Below are 17,704 nucleotides of genomic sequence, written 5' to 3' on the forward strand. Positions count from 1 at the left end.
CTCTGGGCCACAGCCTCGTGCCGGGAGGCTGATGCCAACCTTCTCTCCCGCGGGCAGATTCTGGACTCAGAGCTCTTCGAGCTGATGCATCAGAACGGGGACTACACTCACTTCTACTTCTGCTACCGCTGGTTCCTGCTGGATTTCAAGCGAGGTATTGACTTCAAACCAGGGTGTTGTTCCCAGAGTCTTTGCAGCAGAGCCTCAGGGGAAGAAAGGGACTGTGGAGGCGAGGCTGGGGGTGTTGGAGCCAAGCCAGAGGAAGAGAGGAACATCCATTTATCGAGTTCTGACTATTGGCTCACCAGCCCTGGTTTGCAGTGACACTATGCCAATACATGTTATTACGGTCCCCGTTGTACAGATGAGGAAACTAAGGCTAAGAATTCAATTCAGAGGTAGGACCAGGAGAGCCAGGATCTTAGGCCACCTCTGTCCACCTCCTAAGCCCCGTTAGTTCCTTTCCATTCTGTTATGCTGCTTATCGGAGGCAAGGCACCCCTTGTCCCGTGCGGCGTGTGGCCCATGTGACTTAGAGATGGGGTATAGCACAGCACCCCGGTATTGTGCAAAGTGGGGGTGACGCTGATAAGAGTATCTACCCTGCAGGGAGATGTTTATTACATGCCAGTCAGTGTGCTGAGCCATTCCTATGTATTTCCTCTTCGAGCCTCACCCCACTTACAGAGGAGTAGAGGAAGGGGCTGGCGGAGGGGAAGTAACTAGCCCAAGGTTGCCTTGCCAGTAAGTGGTGGGGCTGGATTCAGGCTGAGTTTATTGGACACAGGAAGCCTTGCTCTCCACCATTGCTCTCTCTCCTTCCTTGACCAGCCCCAGAGGGAGCAGCCAGCTCTGCCCGTGTGCAGAAGCAAGGGGATACCCCCCTGGGTGCTAAAGGAGGTGTAAGGTGCAGGGAGAAAGGGGGACACCGGTCAAGGGGCAGAGCAGGGACAGGTCAGTGTAAATCAAACCCAACCATGCTCAGTTCCTCCCCTTACAGAAGCTGGAAACTTACAACCCCCTAGTCTGCTCAGCCTTTTCTACAGATGGGGAAACTGAGGCTTCTGACGGTCATGTGGCGGCGTGCAGGTCTCCTCCCTCCTGACCTGAGCTCTCGCTGTCTGCTGCATGAGGACAGAAGTTCAGGGCACCGCTGGCCGGGGATTTTCCCAGAGGGAGGGCAGCACCGTGTGCTCCATGGCTGACCTTCTCCCCGCGCATGTGCGTACTGGTGTCTCGGCAGAACTCATCTACGATGACGTCTTCTCTGTCTGGGAGACCATCTGGGCAGCCAAACACGTCTCGTCCGCCTACTATGTCCTCTTCATCGCGCTGGCTCTGGTGGAGGTCTACCGTGACATCATCTTGGAGAACAACGTGGATTTCACGGACACCATCAAATTCTTTAACGGTACCCGCATGACCAGGGTGTCATCTGAGGGGTGCGGGCTTCTGAGGAGCCCCTTCCCGGGGCCTCGGAGGGTGGGAGATGCATTGAGATTGACACGCGGTGAAGGGGACACAGCGGGGGGGGGGGCTTCCATCCACTTCTTGGGTCTATTTCTAAATGGATGAGTTGACATCTTGTAATGCAGAGAAAGCATTTTTCTCAGGGATCTAGCAGAAGGAGCATGGCTGTTGAGATCAGGCTCAGGGGCAAACCCTGACTCTGCCACTAACCAGCTGTGCCCGTGGATAAGTCACTTCCCCTCTTTCTAAGCGTCTCTTCCTCATCTAAAATGGGGTAAAAGTGTGCCTCGGAGGGTTGACGTGCACAGAGGCAGCCGCGGGAAGGCATTTAAGTGACGTGAGAAAGGCACAGCCTTGGAAATCAAACAGATACGGATTCCGATCCAGCCACTTGGGAGCCGTGTGACCTTGGGCAAGTGACTTCCTGTCTCTGGGCTTCAGATTCCTTGAGGGTAAAATGATACTAACACCTCCCTCGCAGAGATGTTGGGACAATTAAATGAGACAACATGGGTAAAGCCTATCACAAGATACCCGGCTCATCTGAGGGACCCCGAATTGCTGGAAGCTCTTGCTACTATTTTTTTTTAAAGATTTTATTTATTTATTTGACAGAGAGAGAGATAGAGACAGCCAGCGAGAGAGGGAACACAAGCAGGGGGAGTGGGAGAGGAAGAAGCAGGCTCCCAGCGGAGGAGCCTGATGCGGGACTCGATCCCAGGACCCCCGGATCATGCCCTGAGCTGAAGGCAGACGCTTAACGACTGAGCCACCCAGGCACCCCTAAACTTTTTGTTTTAAAAGTAAAAATAAAATAATGTTTCTGGGGTGCCTGGCTGGGAGCCTGCTTCTTCCTCTCCGACTCCCCTGTGTTCCCTCTCTCACTGGCTCTCTCTCTCTGTGTCAAATAAATAAATAAATATCTTTTTAAAAATTCTTTATAAAAAAATAAAATAAAAATTTTATGTTGGAATAACTGTAGATTTAAAGAAAAGTTGCAAAGATAGTACAAAGAGTTCTTGATACCCTCCACTCAGCTGCCCCTAATGTCTCTACGTTACGTGATCCTAGAACATTTGTCATGACTAAGAAGCTAACATTGGTACGTTACTATTAACTAAACTACAGACTTTATTTGATTTTGCCTGTGGTTTTTTTTTAAAGATTTTTTTTTGTTTTTTTTTTTAATTTTTTTATAATAATTTTTTATTATGTTAGTCACCAGACAGTACATCCCTAGTTTTTGATGTAAAGTTCCATGATTCATTACTTGTGTATTATTTGAGAGAGAGGGAAAGAGCATGAGCAGGGGGAGGGGCAGAGGGAGAGGGAGAAGCAGACTCCCCGCTGAGTAGAGAGTCCGACGTGGGACTCGATCCCAGGACCCTGAGATCATGACCCGAACTAAAGGCAGACTCTTAACCGACTGAGCCACCCAGGCGCCCTTTGCTTGGTGTTTAAGTGATGCCCTTTTTCCGCTCCAGCATCCAACCCAAGAAACCATATGGCATTTAATGGCTTCATTATAAAAACCTTTTTTTCCCATCCCATCTTTTCCACAGTCAAAAGAAAATAATATTTTTATTTCATTCTTAAATAAGTACAACAATTGATGGGATATGTCCACCTGCGGGGCTTGTGCAGTTTCTCAAACCTTGGAACCAGATCGGACACCATTATGTCCTGTTCCCTAGTGATTTTCACGTGGCTTTTGCTTTTTCTCAAACTCGCTCTTTCAACTGCTTGCAGAAGAACTAGTGTTGCAAAGATATTAAGTCACTGATAGGAGCATAGTGCAATTTGTGACCTCCCTTCCACTACTGGTTTGTGGGGTATTGAACGGATGTGGAATATCATTGTGTCTCCCTCACAATTTCTGTGAGTTCACAATGGCACCCTGGGGTACCATGGTAGCCAGTTTGGAAACCATGGTCTTAGTGCCTTTTTCCTGGTAAATGATCCAGTAACGATTTCCAGTAAATGGTCCAGTAAATGATTTCTTTATGATAAATATCTAGGTTTAGGATTATTCCACTTTAAAGATCCAATCATTTTATGTAGCTCTTAATAAAATTATTATTTTTACTTTCTCCCCTCCCATCTCCTGTTGTTTCATCCTTTTGTACATTTTAACATCGACTATGTGCTCAGCATTGCTTTCTTTTCTTTTCTTTTTTTTAAAGATTTTATTTATTTGAGAGAAAGTGAGCTAGGAATAGCACCAGCCGGGGCAGGAGAGGCAGAAGCAGACTCCCTGCTGAGCAGGGAGCCCGATGCGGGACTCGATGCCAGGACCCTGGGATCATGACCTGAGCTGAAGGCAGACGCTCAACTGACTGAGCCGCCCAGGCATCCCCAGCATTGCTTTCTTGAAAGGTCCCCAGTCGTGGTGTTTATTCAAGGTGGGTGGGAAGACCTAACTTTTTCAAGCACGCACTGTGAACCCACATCCTCTCGTTTGATCTCACGGTGGCCTCGTGAGGCAGAAACTGTTGTAACCCCCATTTACAGATGAGGAAACCAGGGTCCAAAGGGGCAGGTCTTCCCCAAGGTCTCTGCTTCCAGAGCTGCTGCGGGATGATTCCAGAGGACGATGATAGGGATGCCTCAGGGACCCCCCTCTAGAAGCTGCGAGTGGGGCCCCAGGATGGACACAGAAGAAGGCTCATGTGCTCTTCCCTTCTGCTCTTTCAGAAATGGCCGAGCGGCACAACACCAAACACGTCCTGAAGCTGGCCCGGGACCTCGTGTGCAAGGTGCAGACTCTGATCGAGAACAAGTGAGGGCCTCTCACCCCGGCCGTGTCCGCCGAGCCACCGCCCGCCCGTCCAGCCCGCTTTTCCTCCCGGCGGCCCCGGGAGCGAGGTCCCGGTGTCTGTTCCTGAGCATGGACTTCTGTGCAAAGAGAAACTACCCCAACTTTGGCCGCCCAGGCAGGTGGGGTCGAGGGGTTGCCCCTTCAGCTCAGCCTTACATTTTCCCGTTTGACCAAAGATTGTCGAGTCTGGGATTCCTCCCTTGTGGGAGTCAGGGTGCGTCCGTGGACGGAGGGAGCATTTTCGTGGGTGGCTTCTAGAATGGTTGCCTCTCTCTGACTCTGTCCCAATCCCTCCAAACTGTCCTGTCAGATGCGACGTGGGGAGGGAGTTTTGGGGGAATTGGTGAGGAGAGGTCTGTGGGGCTGCCTCTGTGGTCTGAAAGGGGCCTTTGGAAGTATTCCAGAACATGGCTGGAAGGCTAGCGTGGAGCAGTTTCTGCACTTCGGCCCTGTTGACATTGGGCTGGGTAGCTCTTTTCTGAGAGGGGCTGCGTATTGTGGGGTGTGGAGCAGCGACCTTGGCCCCTATCTGCTAGACGCCAGGAGGGCCCCCTCCCCAACCCAGTTGTGACCACCAAAACGTTTCCAGATATGGCCGGATGTCCCCATTTGAGAACCGACTGACGTCGAGGAGGGGCTACCGGTGTATCTCCCTCCCCGCCTTTTCTCTCTCCCGTGTCCTGAGGCTTCCTCCCATTCAGAGAAGGCCCGCAGGAGTCCACATCCCTCTGAGGGTCTGCATTCCCTCTGTTGTAGTCTCTCGTTCTTTTCTCCTCCACCTGACCCCAGGAGAGACTTCTTTTCTTCTTTTCAAGAAAGGCCTCTCCCTGGAAGGTCTGTGTGTGAGACAGCCTGAGGCTCCCTGGGGTCTGCCCAGAGCCCCCCCTCCACCCCAGGCAGGGCAGAGCGCAGGTCCCTTTTCTTCGTCTCCTAGGGAAGACCTCGCCTCTCCTAGACATTGGGTCTGGTGCGCCAGAAGCTGGGAACGTGTGTGTTGGTGAAAGCCACTTCCAGAGAAGTCTGGGAGGCGGGCTTCTCCCTAGGTGCCTTTGCTCGCTCAGGACAAAGGAAGAAAAGGAAGGCAGAGGTCAGCCTGGGTAGACGGGGGCATGTGTTTTCCTTGGGAAACGTGCTGAAGAACTGGCTAAGTCTGGGCACGGTCCCCTCCGTGTCTTCACACAGAGGGCTGCCAATCACTGACAGACCCTGAGCTGGCTGGTTCACCCTGGCTACCCGTCCTTCTGTCCAGCCGTCCTGCCAACTCTCTTCTGAGAATGCACGGAAATCTCGGGAGAAACAGCGTCAGGTTGGAAGGCTCCTCCCCAGAATGGCAGGGAGGCATTTGGAGAGGGGAGGAGACTCAAAGCACAGGGAAGCGTTCATAGAGAGGGTACGTTAGTCCTCTGTCCTGAACAAACCAGGAGGGGGAGGAATCCCTGCCCTGTGTGCTTGTGAAGGCTAACCCCTCGGCCCCAGTGCCTTCAGCTGCATCCAACCCCCCTAGTCCCTGCCGCGGGGGCCTCTTGAGCAGGACGGACGAGACCCACATGATCCTTGCCTCCAAAGAGTGTGCTCCGGGACAAATGCATGTCCTAGCTCCGGTCTCCGCCTTCCCAAGATGGGGGGAAAATGTGTGAAAGGTCCCTCCCCTCCGGATCAAAATGTATCTAGCCACTCAGCCGTTCGTTACAGAGGACATCATTTTAGCAAGACCCAGGTCCTAGACCTTCCGATTCTTATTTATTTTCTCGACAGACCAGTCACAAAGTATAGGACACAGTCCCCTCTCTGCCTTCTCTCTCGTGGTGTTCCAGAGACGTGTCCGTGGTTGTGATTTGGAAGCACTCCTATTTATTCGGCTTACTGTGCTTATTTCGGTCTCCGTATACCGTGTGCGTCCTTGTGTCCTGGAAATCGAGTGTGTGGGAAGTCGTTCTGTCTATGGAGTGCCCTCCTCCTTTTCTCAGTGTTGCCAACATATCTTGTAACTGTTTACTGAAGCGTTGTGTATATATATAGAGAAAATATATATCAACAGAGAAATGTGTGACCATGGGTTATTTTTCGTTTCTGCGCTTCGGGAATTTTTTTTAATACAAAGGAGAGAAATGTTCCCTGTGGAAGACTGTGTCCTCCCAACCCCATCCCAGTGACCCAGACCCAGATGGGGACCAAGTCTCATGGCAGCTGCCTGGTCTTTTCCCAGGAGGTTCAAGGCAGGTGAAACACTTCTCACTCCCTTGTATCAGTTAGCTGTCAGCATGTGTAATGCTGCATAACAAAGCATCCCAAAACTCGGTGGCCTCACACTGCCATTTGTTTCGCTTGCAATTCTGTGGGTTGACCGTATGGGCTGGAAGGGTCTTCTGGTCTGAGATGGACTTCTTCATGTGTCTGTGATCAGCTGATGGCCAATGAGGCCGCTCCGCTTCTGACGGTCGGCCGACTGTTGGCCAGGAACCTGGGGGAAACTGAGCCACGCGTGTCTCACCCCCTGGCAGGCCAGCTCAGGTGTATGTGGCCATGGTGGCAGTTTTCAAGAAAGCAAGCAGAAGCGTCAAGGCCTTTTGAGACCTCGGCTTGGCATTGGCATGGAGTTGTTTGTGCTGCACTCTGTTGTTCAGAGTAAGTCACGTGGCTGAGCACAGAGGTGGAGGATCCCCCAAGATCCAGTGCACAGAAGGGGTCCCCCGATGGTCTGCCATTTGAGTCGGGGTCATACCTCTAAGTTGACACTGCTGAGAGAGCTCATCACTCACCCCTGATATTCCCACAGACCAGCAGCTTGACCCCCTTGACATCCACAGTCCCTGCTTGCGGCCACCATTCAGAGCCTTCGTCATCAGCCAGCGAAGTAGGGACTGAGTTTGCGGGCGGCATTGGCAGCCTGGGGGAGCCCGGGCTCCATGTTCTCAGCAGACTACCAGCAGAGGCAAGTCGGAGGCCACACGGCAGTGGGCAGGTGGGGATTTGTGCTTTGCCAGTGCACGTGGGGGCTTTCTTAGCGGAAAGGCCTGCTCCTTCCTGGGGGACGTTTCTGAGAGCAAAGACCAGTCCTGATGTTCTGAGCGTGCTTTAGAGCCCCCTGTCTTGTTTCCCCAACTCCAGCCATCGCTTGGTACATGTGGCTGTCCTCCTGGAGCGCCCCACAATTGCTCGCAGCCAGCTGCCTGGCACCCCCAGATCCAGGCAGTGCCCCCCACATGGGTTCTGTGTGCTCAAATGCCTGGTTGCGGGCACCGCTGACTTTCGGTAATTGATGATGTGTGTTACAGGAAAAGAAACCTTAAGAGAATGTTTCTGCTGCTGTCAAGACTTTCCTAAATGCATGCATTTGAGCTTTGCGTAGAAGTGAACAGATGAGACTTGGATCGCTGGGCCTATTTTAATGACTCAGTGGCGGGATGGAGACGTGCTGTCTGTTTCTGTGTTTATGGACACAGAATTGTGGCTGGACTCCTGCCATCCTTTTCCACCTCCTAGCCCTTCTTGCTTCTTTCTCTTCTCTTCCCCCCTCCTCCCCAGGCTCCCCTCTCTCCTGCCTCATCACCTTGTAGCCGAGAGCATTCGGATGGTGTCTTGCCCATGGTTTGTTTGTTTCTTTTTTTTTTTTTTAAGATTTTATTTATTTATTTGACAGAGATAGAGACAGCCAGCGAGAGAGGGAACACAAGCAGGGGGAGTGGGAGAGGGAGAAGCAGGCTCCCAAAGGAGGAGCCTGATGCAGGTCTCGATCCCAGAACACCGGGATCACGCCCTGAGCTGAAGGCAGACGCTTAACGACTGAGCCACCCAGGCGCCCTTTGCTCATGGTTTCTACCCAATGATGCTGTTCCTCTGAACAAGGCCACAGTGCCAGGGCCTTCTAGCTGTTCTGCTGTTCCTTTATGCCATGCTTCAGCCAGGCTCATTGGCTTTTCACCGAGAGCTTGCTCTTCGGCTTGTGGGGGAGGCCACAAGGCAACTGAGAAGCACTTCTCATGTGCAAAGAGTTTGGGAGGCCCCCATCATCCCACTTCGGGGTGCCTGGCAGGCATTCCTGCATCCTGTGTCCATTTCTTTCTTCCCCTCCTCTCCTTCCTTCCCAGGCCTGAGGTTCCTGGAGCCCAGGGAGGACGGGGGTGCAGTCGAGGACACTGGGAAGAAACCTTTTCCAATTTCTTTCCTTTCTAGCAGATACGCTTAAGTCCGGGAGGCAGCAGACCCATCCACCACTGAGTTTTCTTGCACGTTCTGTAATAGCGTTTCCAACTCAGGGCACCTGTAGCCCGCCTTTCTGATTCTTTTTTTTTTTTTTTAAAGATTTTATTTATTTATTTGACAGATATAGAGACAGCCAGCGAGAGAGGGAACACAGCAGGGGGAGTGGGAGAGGAAGAAACAGGCTCATAGCAGAGGAGCCTGATGTGGGGCTCGATCCCACAACGCCGGGATCACGCCCTGAGCCGAAGGCAGACACTTTAACCGCTGTGCCACCCAGGCGCCCCCCACCTTTCTGATTCTGACCATGTCTGCACAGCACCTGCGCCATCGGATCTTTACTAGTTTTCTGTAAACCAACTAACCTTTCGGACTTCTACTACGGGAGACCAGTATGATTTGCATCAACAGAAGATAATTATAAAAATAAATGATTATTTTGCCAAAAAGCTGTTTGCCACCTAGAAAAATGCTTTGAGCCTGAATCCTGAATCCTGCTCTCTTTCTTAAGAAGAGATGTAGCAGGAGTTTGAGAGGCTATAAACAACATATTGACACCAAATGAGCCTTTCTTCTTGGCGGACATAAAGGACCATTGAAGAGGGAATGGCTTTCTCATTGTGCCAACTAAAATCATGTCCCGTATATCTCTGTCCACGTGTTTGGGGAGCGATGATTTCAGATCTCAGATCTGCCACTTCCTGGCTGCTGTGTGGCCTTGGGCAAGTGACTGTACCTCTCTGAGCCTTAGCATTTACTTCTGTGCACTGAAGATTATAATGCCTCCCATTATGCTGGATGCAGCCCCGGCCCGCTTCTTTCCCTGGGACCCTCTGCTCCTCCACATCTCTGGGGCATGATTTCCTGGTTGAGACTCTAGTGTCGCTGAGTTTCCAGCATCTGCTGAACTCAGGTTTTCAGGTGAGGCTTTGAAAGCTAAGAGAATATGGCTCCTGGAGGAGAGCTGGGGAAGGGGCGAGCTCCCAGCCCTCTTGGGCTGTGACCGAGGAACACAGCCGTTAGGTGTGGTGAGGCCGTCAGTCCTTGGCAGGAGCAAAGTCCCCGATGACCCTGCAGTTAGCATCTGATTTTGCTGAGATAGGAAAAGGCTTACAGGTCTCTATGCTTCTGGCTTTTTTTTTTTTTTTAAGATTTTATTTATTTATTCGACAGAGATAGAGACAGCCAGTGAGAGAGGGAACACAAGCAGGGGGAGTGGGAGAGGAAGAAGCAGGCCCACAGCAGAGGAGCCTGATGTGGGGCTCGATCCCATAACGCCGGGATCACGCCCTGAGCCGAAGGCAGACGCTTAACCGCTGTGCCACCCAGGTGCCCCATATGCTTCTGGCTTTTAAGCCGCTGGGCACATTGAGAGTGTGAGCCCGGGACAGGTGTAGGCTAGCGGAGCACAGTTTGGTTTTTTTTGAAGTGCCAGCTTGCCGATCTGTTGCTAAATCAAACCCTAGCAGAATTCAGATGACCCACGGGACCACGCAGTTCCCTGGGGATTTTCCATTACGTCCGGGTGCCGTGCAGGAATTCTCCAGTGTCTTCTTGGCTTGCTTTCTTCGGACCTGTGGGCACACTGATTTCCAGACTTTGTAGACACAGGGCTCCTTGAAACAGCGGACGCCCCTTGTTGTGATCAAGAGAAAATAGGACCGAGAGACCCCTCTGCCTCGAATAAGGACAGAGTCTTCCCGCAGATCGTTCCTCATTAGAGGCTGGAGAATCGCTCCCTTTGGCATTGCTGAAACAGTTCAAAGGGAAAATTAAGGGACGTGGGGGCCATTGAGAGGTTATGACAGAGGGAACGTGGGTGACAGGGGCTGGGGGCTGAGTTTGGGCTTCTACTCGGCGGCATCCACTTGCTGCTTTTTGCACTGGGATGCTGCTTGGGTCTCAGGGGGTGTCCCCGCGCGAGACTGACTTGCATGGACGTGTTCCTGCTGATATCCTGATGTCAAAACATGCCTCTGGGTCCCTTTGAATACCACGTGATGGCTTCCCAGGTTTTTTGTTACTTTATTGCATTATTCCATTACTTCTTTTTTTTTTAAGATTTATTTATTTATTTAGAGAGAGAGTGTGTGCAAGCGGGGGGAGGGGCAGAGGGAGAGGGAGAGAATCCTCAAGCAGACTCCTCAGTGAGCACTGAGCCCAATGCAGGGCTCAACCCCAGGACCCTGACGTCATGACCTGAGACAAAATCAAGAGTCAGACGCTTAACTGACTAAGCCACCCAGGCCCCCCTCTCCTTTTTTCTAAGAAAGCTGTCAGGTCACCTTTCTTGTTCTTTGTGGAAGGTGAATGCAAGCTGCATTGTCTGCAGTCTGTGTGTTTTCAAGGTAATGGAGTCGCTCCCGGGGGTTGCTTACAGATATTCTCGGTTGAGCATTTAAAGCTGAAAGCGTTTGGTCAAGACAAGCTAGGCTGGGCAGAGGGAGCAAAGCCAGGTTTAAAGGTTTTATTTTGCTTCCACCATAGAGTGTGACAGACCTGGGTTCAAATCCCAGTCGGCTGTGCAGACATAGGCAAGTGACTGTACTTCTCTGAGCCTCAGTTTCCACTACTGTGAACTGGGGATAATAAAGCTACCCTTCAAAAGGGAGCTGGGCATCGAATGTTTTTGCCTATCTAGCGTCCTTCCCCCATTCCAGTACCAGCAACTTCTCCCATGTTCTGGGGAGCTGTATCTCCTAGCTACAACCATGGTCTACTAGAGAGACTGCTGATATGCCCACCCCCCAGGGGGCACGTGACTCTGTCCTGACCAGTCAGATTCCTTCCCTGGAAAGTGAGCCGTTCATGCTTTCCTTCTGCAGCGGCCAAGCTAGGAGGATGCCAGCCTCGAGCTGCCCATGACCATGTCTCCTGTGGGTAGGGGAGCAGGCATGGCTCGATCCAGGAGTTCAGCTGAAGTCCTTAGAGCTCCATCTCTGTTCCTGTCATGATTCTGCTCTCCTCCAAGCTGGTGTACTCCAATTCCATGCCCACCTCTGAACCAGTCTCTCCCACCAGGCTTTATTGTCTAGAAGGGCTCATTTATCCATAACATGGGATGGTTAGAGAGCTGCTGGCGGTCATCTCCCAAGGAAAGATTAAGGGGCTGCTCCCAGAGAAGGGCAATGGGTCATGATAAGTGAAAGCCCCAGACTGGCTCCTGCATCCCTGGCAGAGAGAGCGTGTGCATGGGGTGGAAGTGTGAAGAGACCTTCTGTAGACCCAGAATTCAGTGTGGCGGAAGGACAGGCACAGGGGCTGGGGGTGTGACAAGAAAGAGGCTGAAGAGAGAGGTTGGAATGAGATCTGGAAGGGCCTACCTTGTCCCGCAAGTAACAGTGAGGTCTCCACATCGTGGGGCTGTTTGCATGGGGTGGGGGGATGAGACAGGTCCCCCCATCCCCACCCCAACACCGGACACACTTTTGTACAAACTCTTCTTGTACGTATGGGCACTCACTAAATATTCGGGAAAGAAATAATTCTCAAATTCTCCCGGAAAAGAGGCGTTATAAAGATGGAGGGGCGCGAAAGGGAATGTGCACGTGCCTGTTGGAAGATGTGTTGGAGGGACAGATGAACTCAGAATTGTCCCAGGTGCACTTTTATTTCTTTAAGTAAACTCTGCATCCAACATGGGGCTTAGACTCACAACCCCGAGAGGGGTCCCATGTTCCCCTGACTAAGTCAGCCGGGCGCCCCCTGGGCATTCTTCATGAATAGATAGGACTTCTCTTCCTAAGGAGTCCTGTGAGATAGGGATGTTAATAATAATAAGCTGAAGTTTCTGGAATACAGTGGGCCTTAACATGGTGCTAAGCGCTTTATTTACACCAGCATCTCAAGTTAATTCTCCTAACAACCCAACGAGGTAGGCATTATTTCACACACACACCCCTCCCCCCTCATCCCAGACTGCTCGGTGGTCCAGAGAGGTGAAGTGATTTGCCCGAGGTCACACAGCACAGAGGCAGCAGAAGTGAGGTTCGAATGTGGATTCGTGGTGATTTCCTACTGCGCTGAAGTGGGCCCTTTTTGCTCCTCCTGGGCAATGTTTATTTGCTCATTTCTGACATGAGGATGATTTTCTCAGTGTCACCGGAGAAGACGATGGTCCTCCCCTGGACCTTGGTCCTGCGGGGCCACCCGATCGTAGGCAGGAGGCTGGCTAGCACTGCGTTAAGGATGGCAGTCACATAGCCCCAGCCCAGCTGGCACTGCCCGCTGCGGTACACAGAGGAGGCTCCGCAGGCTTCCTTGGCAAATGGGGAGGCCAGGCTGACGGGGAAAACCAGCAGGCCCACAATGGTAGTGGTGGCTGGAGACGGAAGGAAGGAACACCAGTGTGTCAGTCAAGGGACTCTGGGCTAACCTCATGCCAGGACTCATTGATCCACCCTCCTATCTACCCTCCCATTCATGAATCCATTCACTTATATATTGACTTATCATCTATCCTTTTACCCCATCACTCAACTAGTCTTCCACCCAACTGTCCATCTACTCACCCATCCATTCAACCATATTCTAACCCCCTCATCTCTTCATCCCCCTATCCACCTATCCATTCACTTATCTGTCCATCTACCCGTCTGCCCACTTAGCCACCTGCACCCCATCCAACCATCCATACACCCACCCATCCACCTACTCGTCCATCCGTCTGTCCACCCATCCACCCACCACCCACCCAGCCACCCACTCAATCATCCATCCATCCATCCATCCATCCATCCATCCATCCACCTACCTACCCATCCACCCACCCACCCATCTGTCCACCAACCCATCCATACACCCATCCATCCATCCATCCATCCATCCATCCATCCACCCACCTACCCGTCCATCCATTCACCCAACCATCTATCATCCACTAATACATAGATCCATCCATCAGTTCACCTACTTACCTACCCACCCTGTCATTCATTCATTCACCAACCCACCTATCCGTGCATGCATTCATTCATCAAAACTGTTGCAGGTGCTGTGGTGGGCACTATGAGCCTAAGGAAATAAACTATACGTCCTCACCTTCAAGGACTCTCGGTGCCGGAGAATCACATGACCCTAGCTTCTCTTGCTGCTCTTCAGCCACATTGGTCTGCTTACAGTTCTGTGAACACACTGAGCTCACTTGTCTCTGTGCTTTTGCCCCCAATGTTCCCATTACCTGAAATTCCCTTTTATATTTGACCAACGCCCACCTGTACTTTCAGACTCAGCCCAAGCGATACCTCCTTCAGGAAGCCTTCGTTAACATTCTCCTCCCTCCTGGAGTTTTTCCTTTCGTCTTGTGCTCATCCCTAGCTTATCAGATATCCATTGAGTTGTAACTGCCTGATGCCCCCCCCCAGACACTGCACAAGCCTAGGACTAAGGACTATATAGCTCCGTCCATTGATTCAACAAATATTTAGTGAGCATCTATTATGTGCGAAGCACTGTGCCAGGTGCTGGTGATGCCAAGGCAAACGTGACCTTGCCCTCAAGGAGCTGATGTTGTAGCAGAGAGAGATGAACAGTCATCAGGCCGGCAGATGAGTAAGCGCTGTGAAAAATACAGACCAAGGTGAGAGGTAGGAGAATCTTGGGAGAGGGGAGCTCCCTTGCCTAGAGGTCATGGGAGATCTCACTGAGACGTGATATCTGAGCAACGTAGAGCAGCAAGACATGTAAGGTCTGAGAGAAGAGAATCCCAGGCTGAGGGGACAAGCATGCTGTATCATGGAACAGAAAGCAAGCCATGCGGCTGGAGCATGTGGAGCCTGGCAGAAGGGGTAAGAGGTGAGATTGGCGAGGGAAGGAGGGTTTCATCAGGCAGAGCCTCATGGGCCATGACGAGGAGTGTGGATTTTGCTCTGAGTGTAACAGGAAGTCACTAGAGGGTAGATAAACCAGTTTGAGTGGCCCAATCTGATTTCAGTTTTAACAGGACCTGTTTGGCCAGTGTGCAGACAGACTCTAAGGGGCAAAGGTGGCAGCAGAGAGACATGTGAGGTGGTTATCACTCTAATCCAGGTGAGAGGTGGTGGGGGATTAATTGCATGAGGGTTGCAGTTGAGCCCTGGGCTAGACCATCCAGAGCCTAGGTGGGAGTTAGAGAAAAGCAGCCTTCCTGGGGAGTTGCAACCTGGCCATTTCACAGCTTAGCAAGCGGCGCATAGGCTAGACTTCAGCATCTCTCAGCCCTCAGTGGGGTTTCCTTGTGCAGTGCACAACCTGATCAACTGTGTATGGTGGTCCTGGTAAAGATGATACAAAGTGGATGGGTGAGAGAGAAACAAAGGGGACAGACTATTAGGACTGGGTTTAGCTAAGGGCAGGAGAGAGTGATGTTAAGTATGCCATTCCCTCCCCACGATTTTTGGCTTGCTCAAGAACCAGAAAGTCTTCAGTTCTAGGGTTTATCTCTGAGATTCAACATAGGAGGCCCAGCTCTGCTCACAGGGATCATTCATTCATTCATTCATTCATTCTATAAACACGTCTGGAATGCTTGCTATGTGACAGTGGATTTACCTGCAGCTGCCTGCACCCCTGGCATTGGGCCACTGCCCCTTCTGGGACACAGTCCTTTGGGGGCCAGGGCCCAAGATAGGAGGAGAACTGCATTAAAGGCCAACAAGAGCCATCCTCCAAGGAGAATTGCAGCCGAGACCTGTCAGGAAGAAAGAGGAAGGAGGGTATTGAATGGGGCAGATAGGCGCAGGTGTATGTCTCTCTGTTTATTGGTCAGCTACTAGTCCTTAAACCCCCAACAGGTCTGTGCTATTATTACCCCCATTTTACATATACACAAACTGAGGTCCAAGGAGGTTGAGTCATTTCCCTCAGGACACACAGCTAATTAAGTGGTAAAGCCAGAATTAAGATCCAGATTTACAGCCACCATACCCCACCTTTACTGAATACCTGCTATAAGATGGGATCACCAGGAGAGGCACCCTTGTAATTATTGGCTTTAGAGGCTGTATAATCTTCCTTAGAGGTGTTGGACTGGGAGGCCTGACCTCTCGTCCACATTGTTAAATTTGGTAATGTGCATCGTAACAGACTTTCAACACCTTAGCTGTGGTTTTCAAACTTAGCAGCACTCAGAGGGTGGCCAGGTAGGTGTGTACAGGTCGTACACTGTACAACCCTTGGAGAGGCCTTGGGATCATCATAGATTTGCATATTCGTTAGAGTCCTTTTCCAGCAGATGGCAGTATAGTGTCCTGAAGAAGGGGAAACTTCTTAATTTCTACTAAGATGCTAAAGGACTTGAAGCTGCCTTTAGAATCCTCCTGGGTGTTTGCTAAAATGCAGATAGCCAGACTCCACAGCACACCTGCAGACTCAGAGGCTCAGTGTGGGGTAGGCAGTGGGGGCCAGAACTGCCCCCCCCCCCCCGCCTCTGGTGGATTTGATAGTGCCCCGAGGTCCCAGCCCAGGTCTTACCTTCCAGGCAAAGTCAGGAATATCTTCCAGGGACCTGAAGGTTCCAGCTGTCACCCCGAGGCCAGGAGCAGTAGGTGAGGACGCCAAAGGAGAAGGTGTGGGACTGGAACCAGGCGGGAGAGATGAGGCTAAGGGCCGAGATGCAGGCTAGGGAGAGTCCTAGGGCTGCCCAGACGCTGCCTGCCATCAGGGAGCATCGATGACCTAGCGGTCACCAGGCAAGATTAGTGGCAGAGGCTGCTGGGAAGAGAGGAACCAGGAGCTGATGAAGGTGCCCCCCCAGTCAGGGACCTGGTCCTGTGTTTAGACGCCAGGTCCCCAGCCTTCTTTTCGGCCTGGTGATGCAGTGGGAGGTGTTAATATCTGGGGAGGGGGTGAGGCTTTGCCCCAACAAGTTCTGGAAGTAGAGTAACCCCAAATCCTAGAATAAATGTTAGTGCTTAAACAGAACTTTGAACACTCCCGCTCTGCATGGAACATCGTCATCTCCGGTCCCAGCAAGCCCCCCCCCCCCTGTTTCCTTCCTTCCTTCCTTTGCTTGTTCATTCATTGCTCAGCCCATCAAGTGTGGCACCGTCCAAAAGGGCTGCTGCCCCCCAGAGGGGGCACCTTTTTCTAAATCACACATGGATGCGGTGTTTCCAGCATCCACCCTGCCCATTAGCTCACTCCTGCCAACCACTGACCGCTGTAATTATTTAATTGTATCTGTTTGGAGGTATTTTTGCAAAATGGGTATTGTTCAGCATGTGTATAATTTTTTAAAGATTTTATTTATTTATTTATTTGAGAAAGAGAGAGTGAGAGAGCATGAGCAAGAAGGAGAGGGAGAAGCCAGTTCCCCACTGAGCAAGGTGCCCAACGTGGGACTCAATCCCAAGACCCTGAGATCATGAACCAAGCTGAAGGCAGACGTTCAACCGACTGAGCCACCCAGGCGCCCCAGTGTGTATTTTTAATTTGTGTAATTGACATTAATTCGTATGTTGCATTTGGTTCCTACTTTGGGCACCAAGCATAATGCCTTTAGGGTCGATCCACGTATCTGTGTGTATGCCTATTCCGTTTAACTTGGAGTTTCCCAGAAGCAGATCCTGAGACGAGGGTTTGGGTGCAGGCAGTTTACTTGGGAGGTGGTCCTGTGGAGGAGGAAGTGGGATGGGGGGAGAAGGCAGCCGGTTAAGAGTGTGTTACGAAGCCAGCTGTCCCCAGGGTGGCTCTGAGAGATGGGGTACACCCGGCACCTCCAAGTTATCCCTCCAGAGGGCAGAGGGAGATGTGGTCTTTATATACCAATTCCTGCCAGCCACTGGTTGAGGGCCACCCCCCGCGCTGGGTGGCAGCCATGTGTTTGGGGTGGGGGCAAATGGGCTCCAACAGGAACCAACTAAAGAGCGGCAATGAAATGCAGCGGGCAGGTGAAAGCCTGTGCGGAGACACGATGACATTGAGGGGTGCGGAGCTGACCGTGACCGGACCTGCCACATCGTCACCTCCACAGGCTGCGTGCTATTCTCTCTGCTGTTCGCCAGCTCCAGCCCTCTGCCACTGGCGGCTCTGCCGTGAACATCTGCGTGCACAGACTTGTGCCAGAATTTTGGGGGGCCTACACCTTGGAACACATTTGCTGTCTCATATGGCACAGCTCTGCTTCCTCGGAGCCAGAAATCCCGACTCCTCCCCCGGGGTGGCCGCACTATGCCACAGTCTCTCCCTCCGTGCCGACGGCGCCTGTGGGCCCACGTGGCCAAACATTCATCTCAGTCT

The 17,704-nt window shown here is 51.8% G+C and overlaps 2 protein-coding genes across 2 annotated transcripts; one reads left to right on the top strand and one right to left on the bottom strand.

The window, feature by feature from the left end:
* The first annotated feature begins 662 nt into the window (after nt 1–662).
* LOC121099938 (small G protein signaling modulator 1-like) lies at nt 663–6,333 on the top strand. The gene is made up of 2 exons (XM_040619649.1): nt 663–1,411; nt 4,165–6,333. The coding sequence occupies exons 1-2, from the start codon at nt 1,129–1,131 to the stop codon at nt 4,251–4,253; spliced, it is 372 nt and encodes a 123-aa protein (XP_040475583.1). The 5' UTR covers nt 663–1,128; the 3' UTR covers nt 4,254–6,333.
* Nucleotides 6,334–12,179: 5,846 nt separating this feature from the next.
* Nucleotides 12,180–16,183, bottom strand: TMEM211 (transmembrane protein 211). Its single transcript, XM_008686735.2, is given in 4 exon segments — nt 12,180–12,809; nt 15,017–15,155; nt 15,938–15,977; nt 15,979–16,183. Coding segments are annotated over 4 exon segments (588 nt in total). The 5' UTR covers nt 16,125–16,183; the 3' UTR covers nt 12,180–12,546.
* Nucleotides 16,184–17,704: the final 1,521 nt, after the last annotated feature.

This window comes from Ursus maritimus, unplaced genomic scaffold (genome assembly GCF_017311325.1).
Source record: "Ursus maritimus isolate PB19 unplaced genomic scaffold, ASM1731132v1 scaffold_33, whole genome shotgun sequence".
In the NCBI taxonomy this organism is placed as follows: domain Eukaryota; kingdom Metazoa; phylum Chordata; class Mammalia; order Carnivora; family Ursidae; genus Ursus; species Ursus maritimus.

Bases quoted from the DNA above. Each gene is read 5' to 3' on its own strand.
- LOC121099938 (XM_040619649.1), top strand. From the start codon at position 1,129: ATGAGGACAGAAGTTCAGGGCACCGCTGGCCGGGGATTTTCCCAGAGG. The intron at 1,412-4,164 runs GTACCCGCATGA...CTGCTCTTTCAG, and splicing joins CACCATCAAATTCTTTAACG to AAATGGCCGAGCGGCACAAC.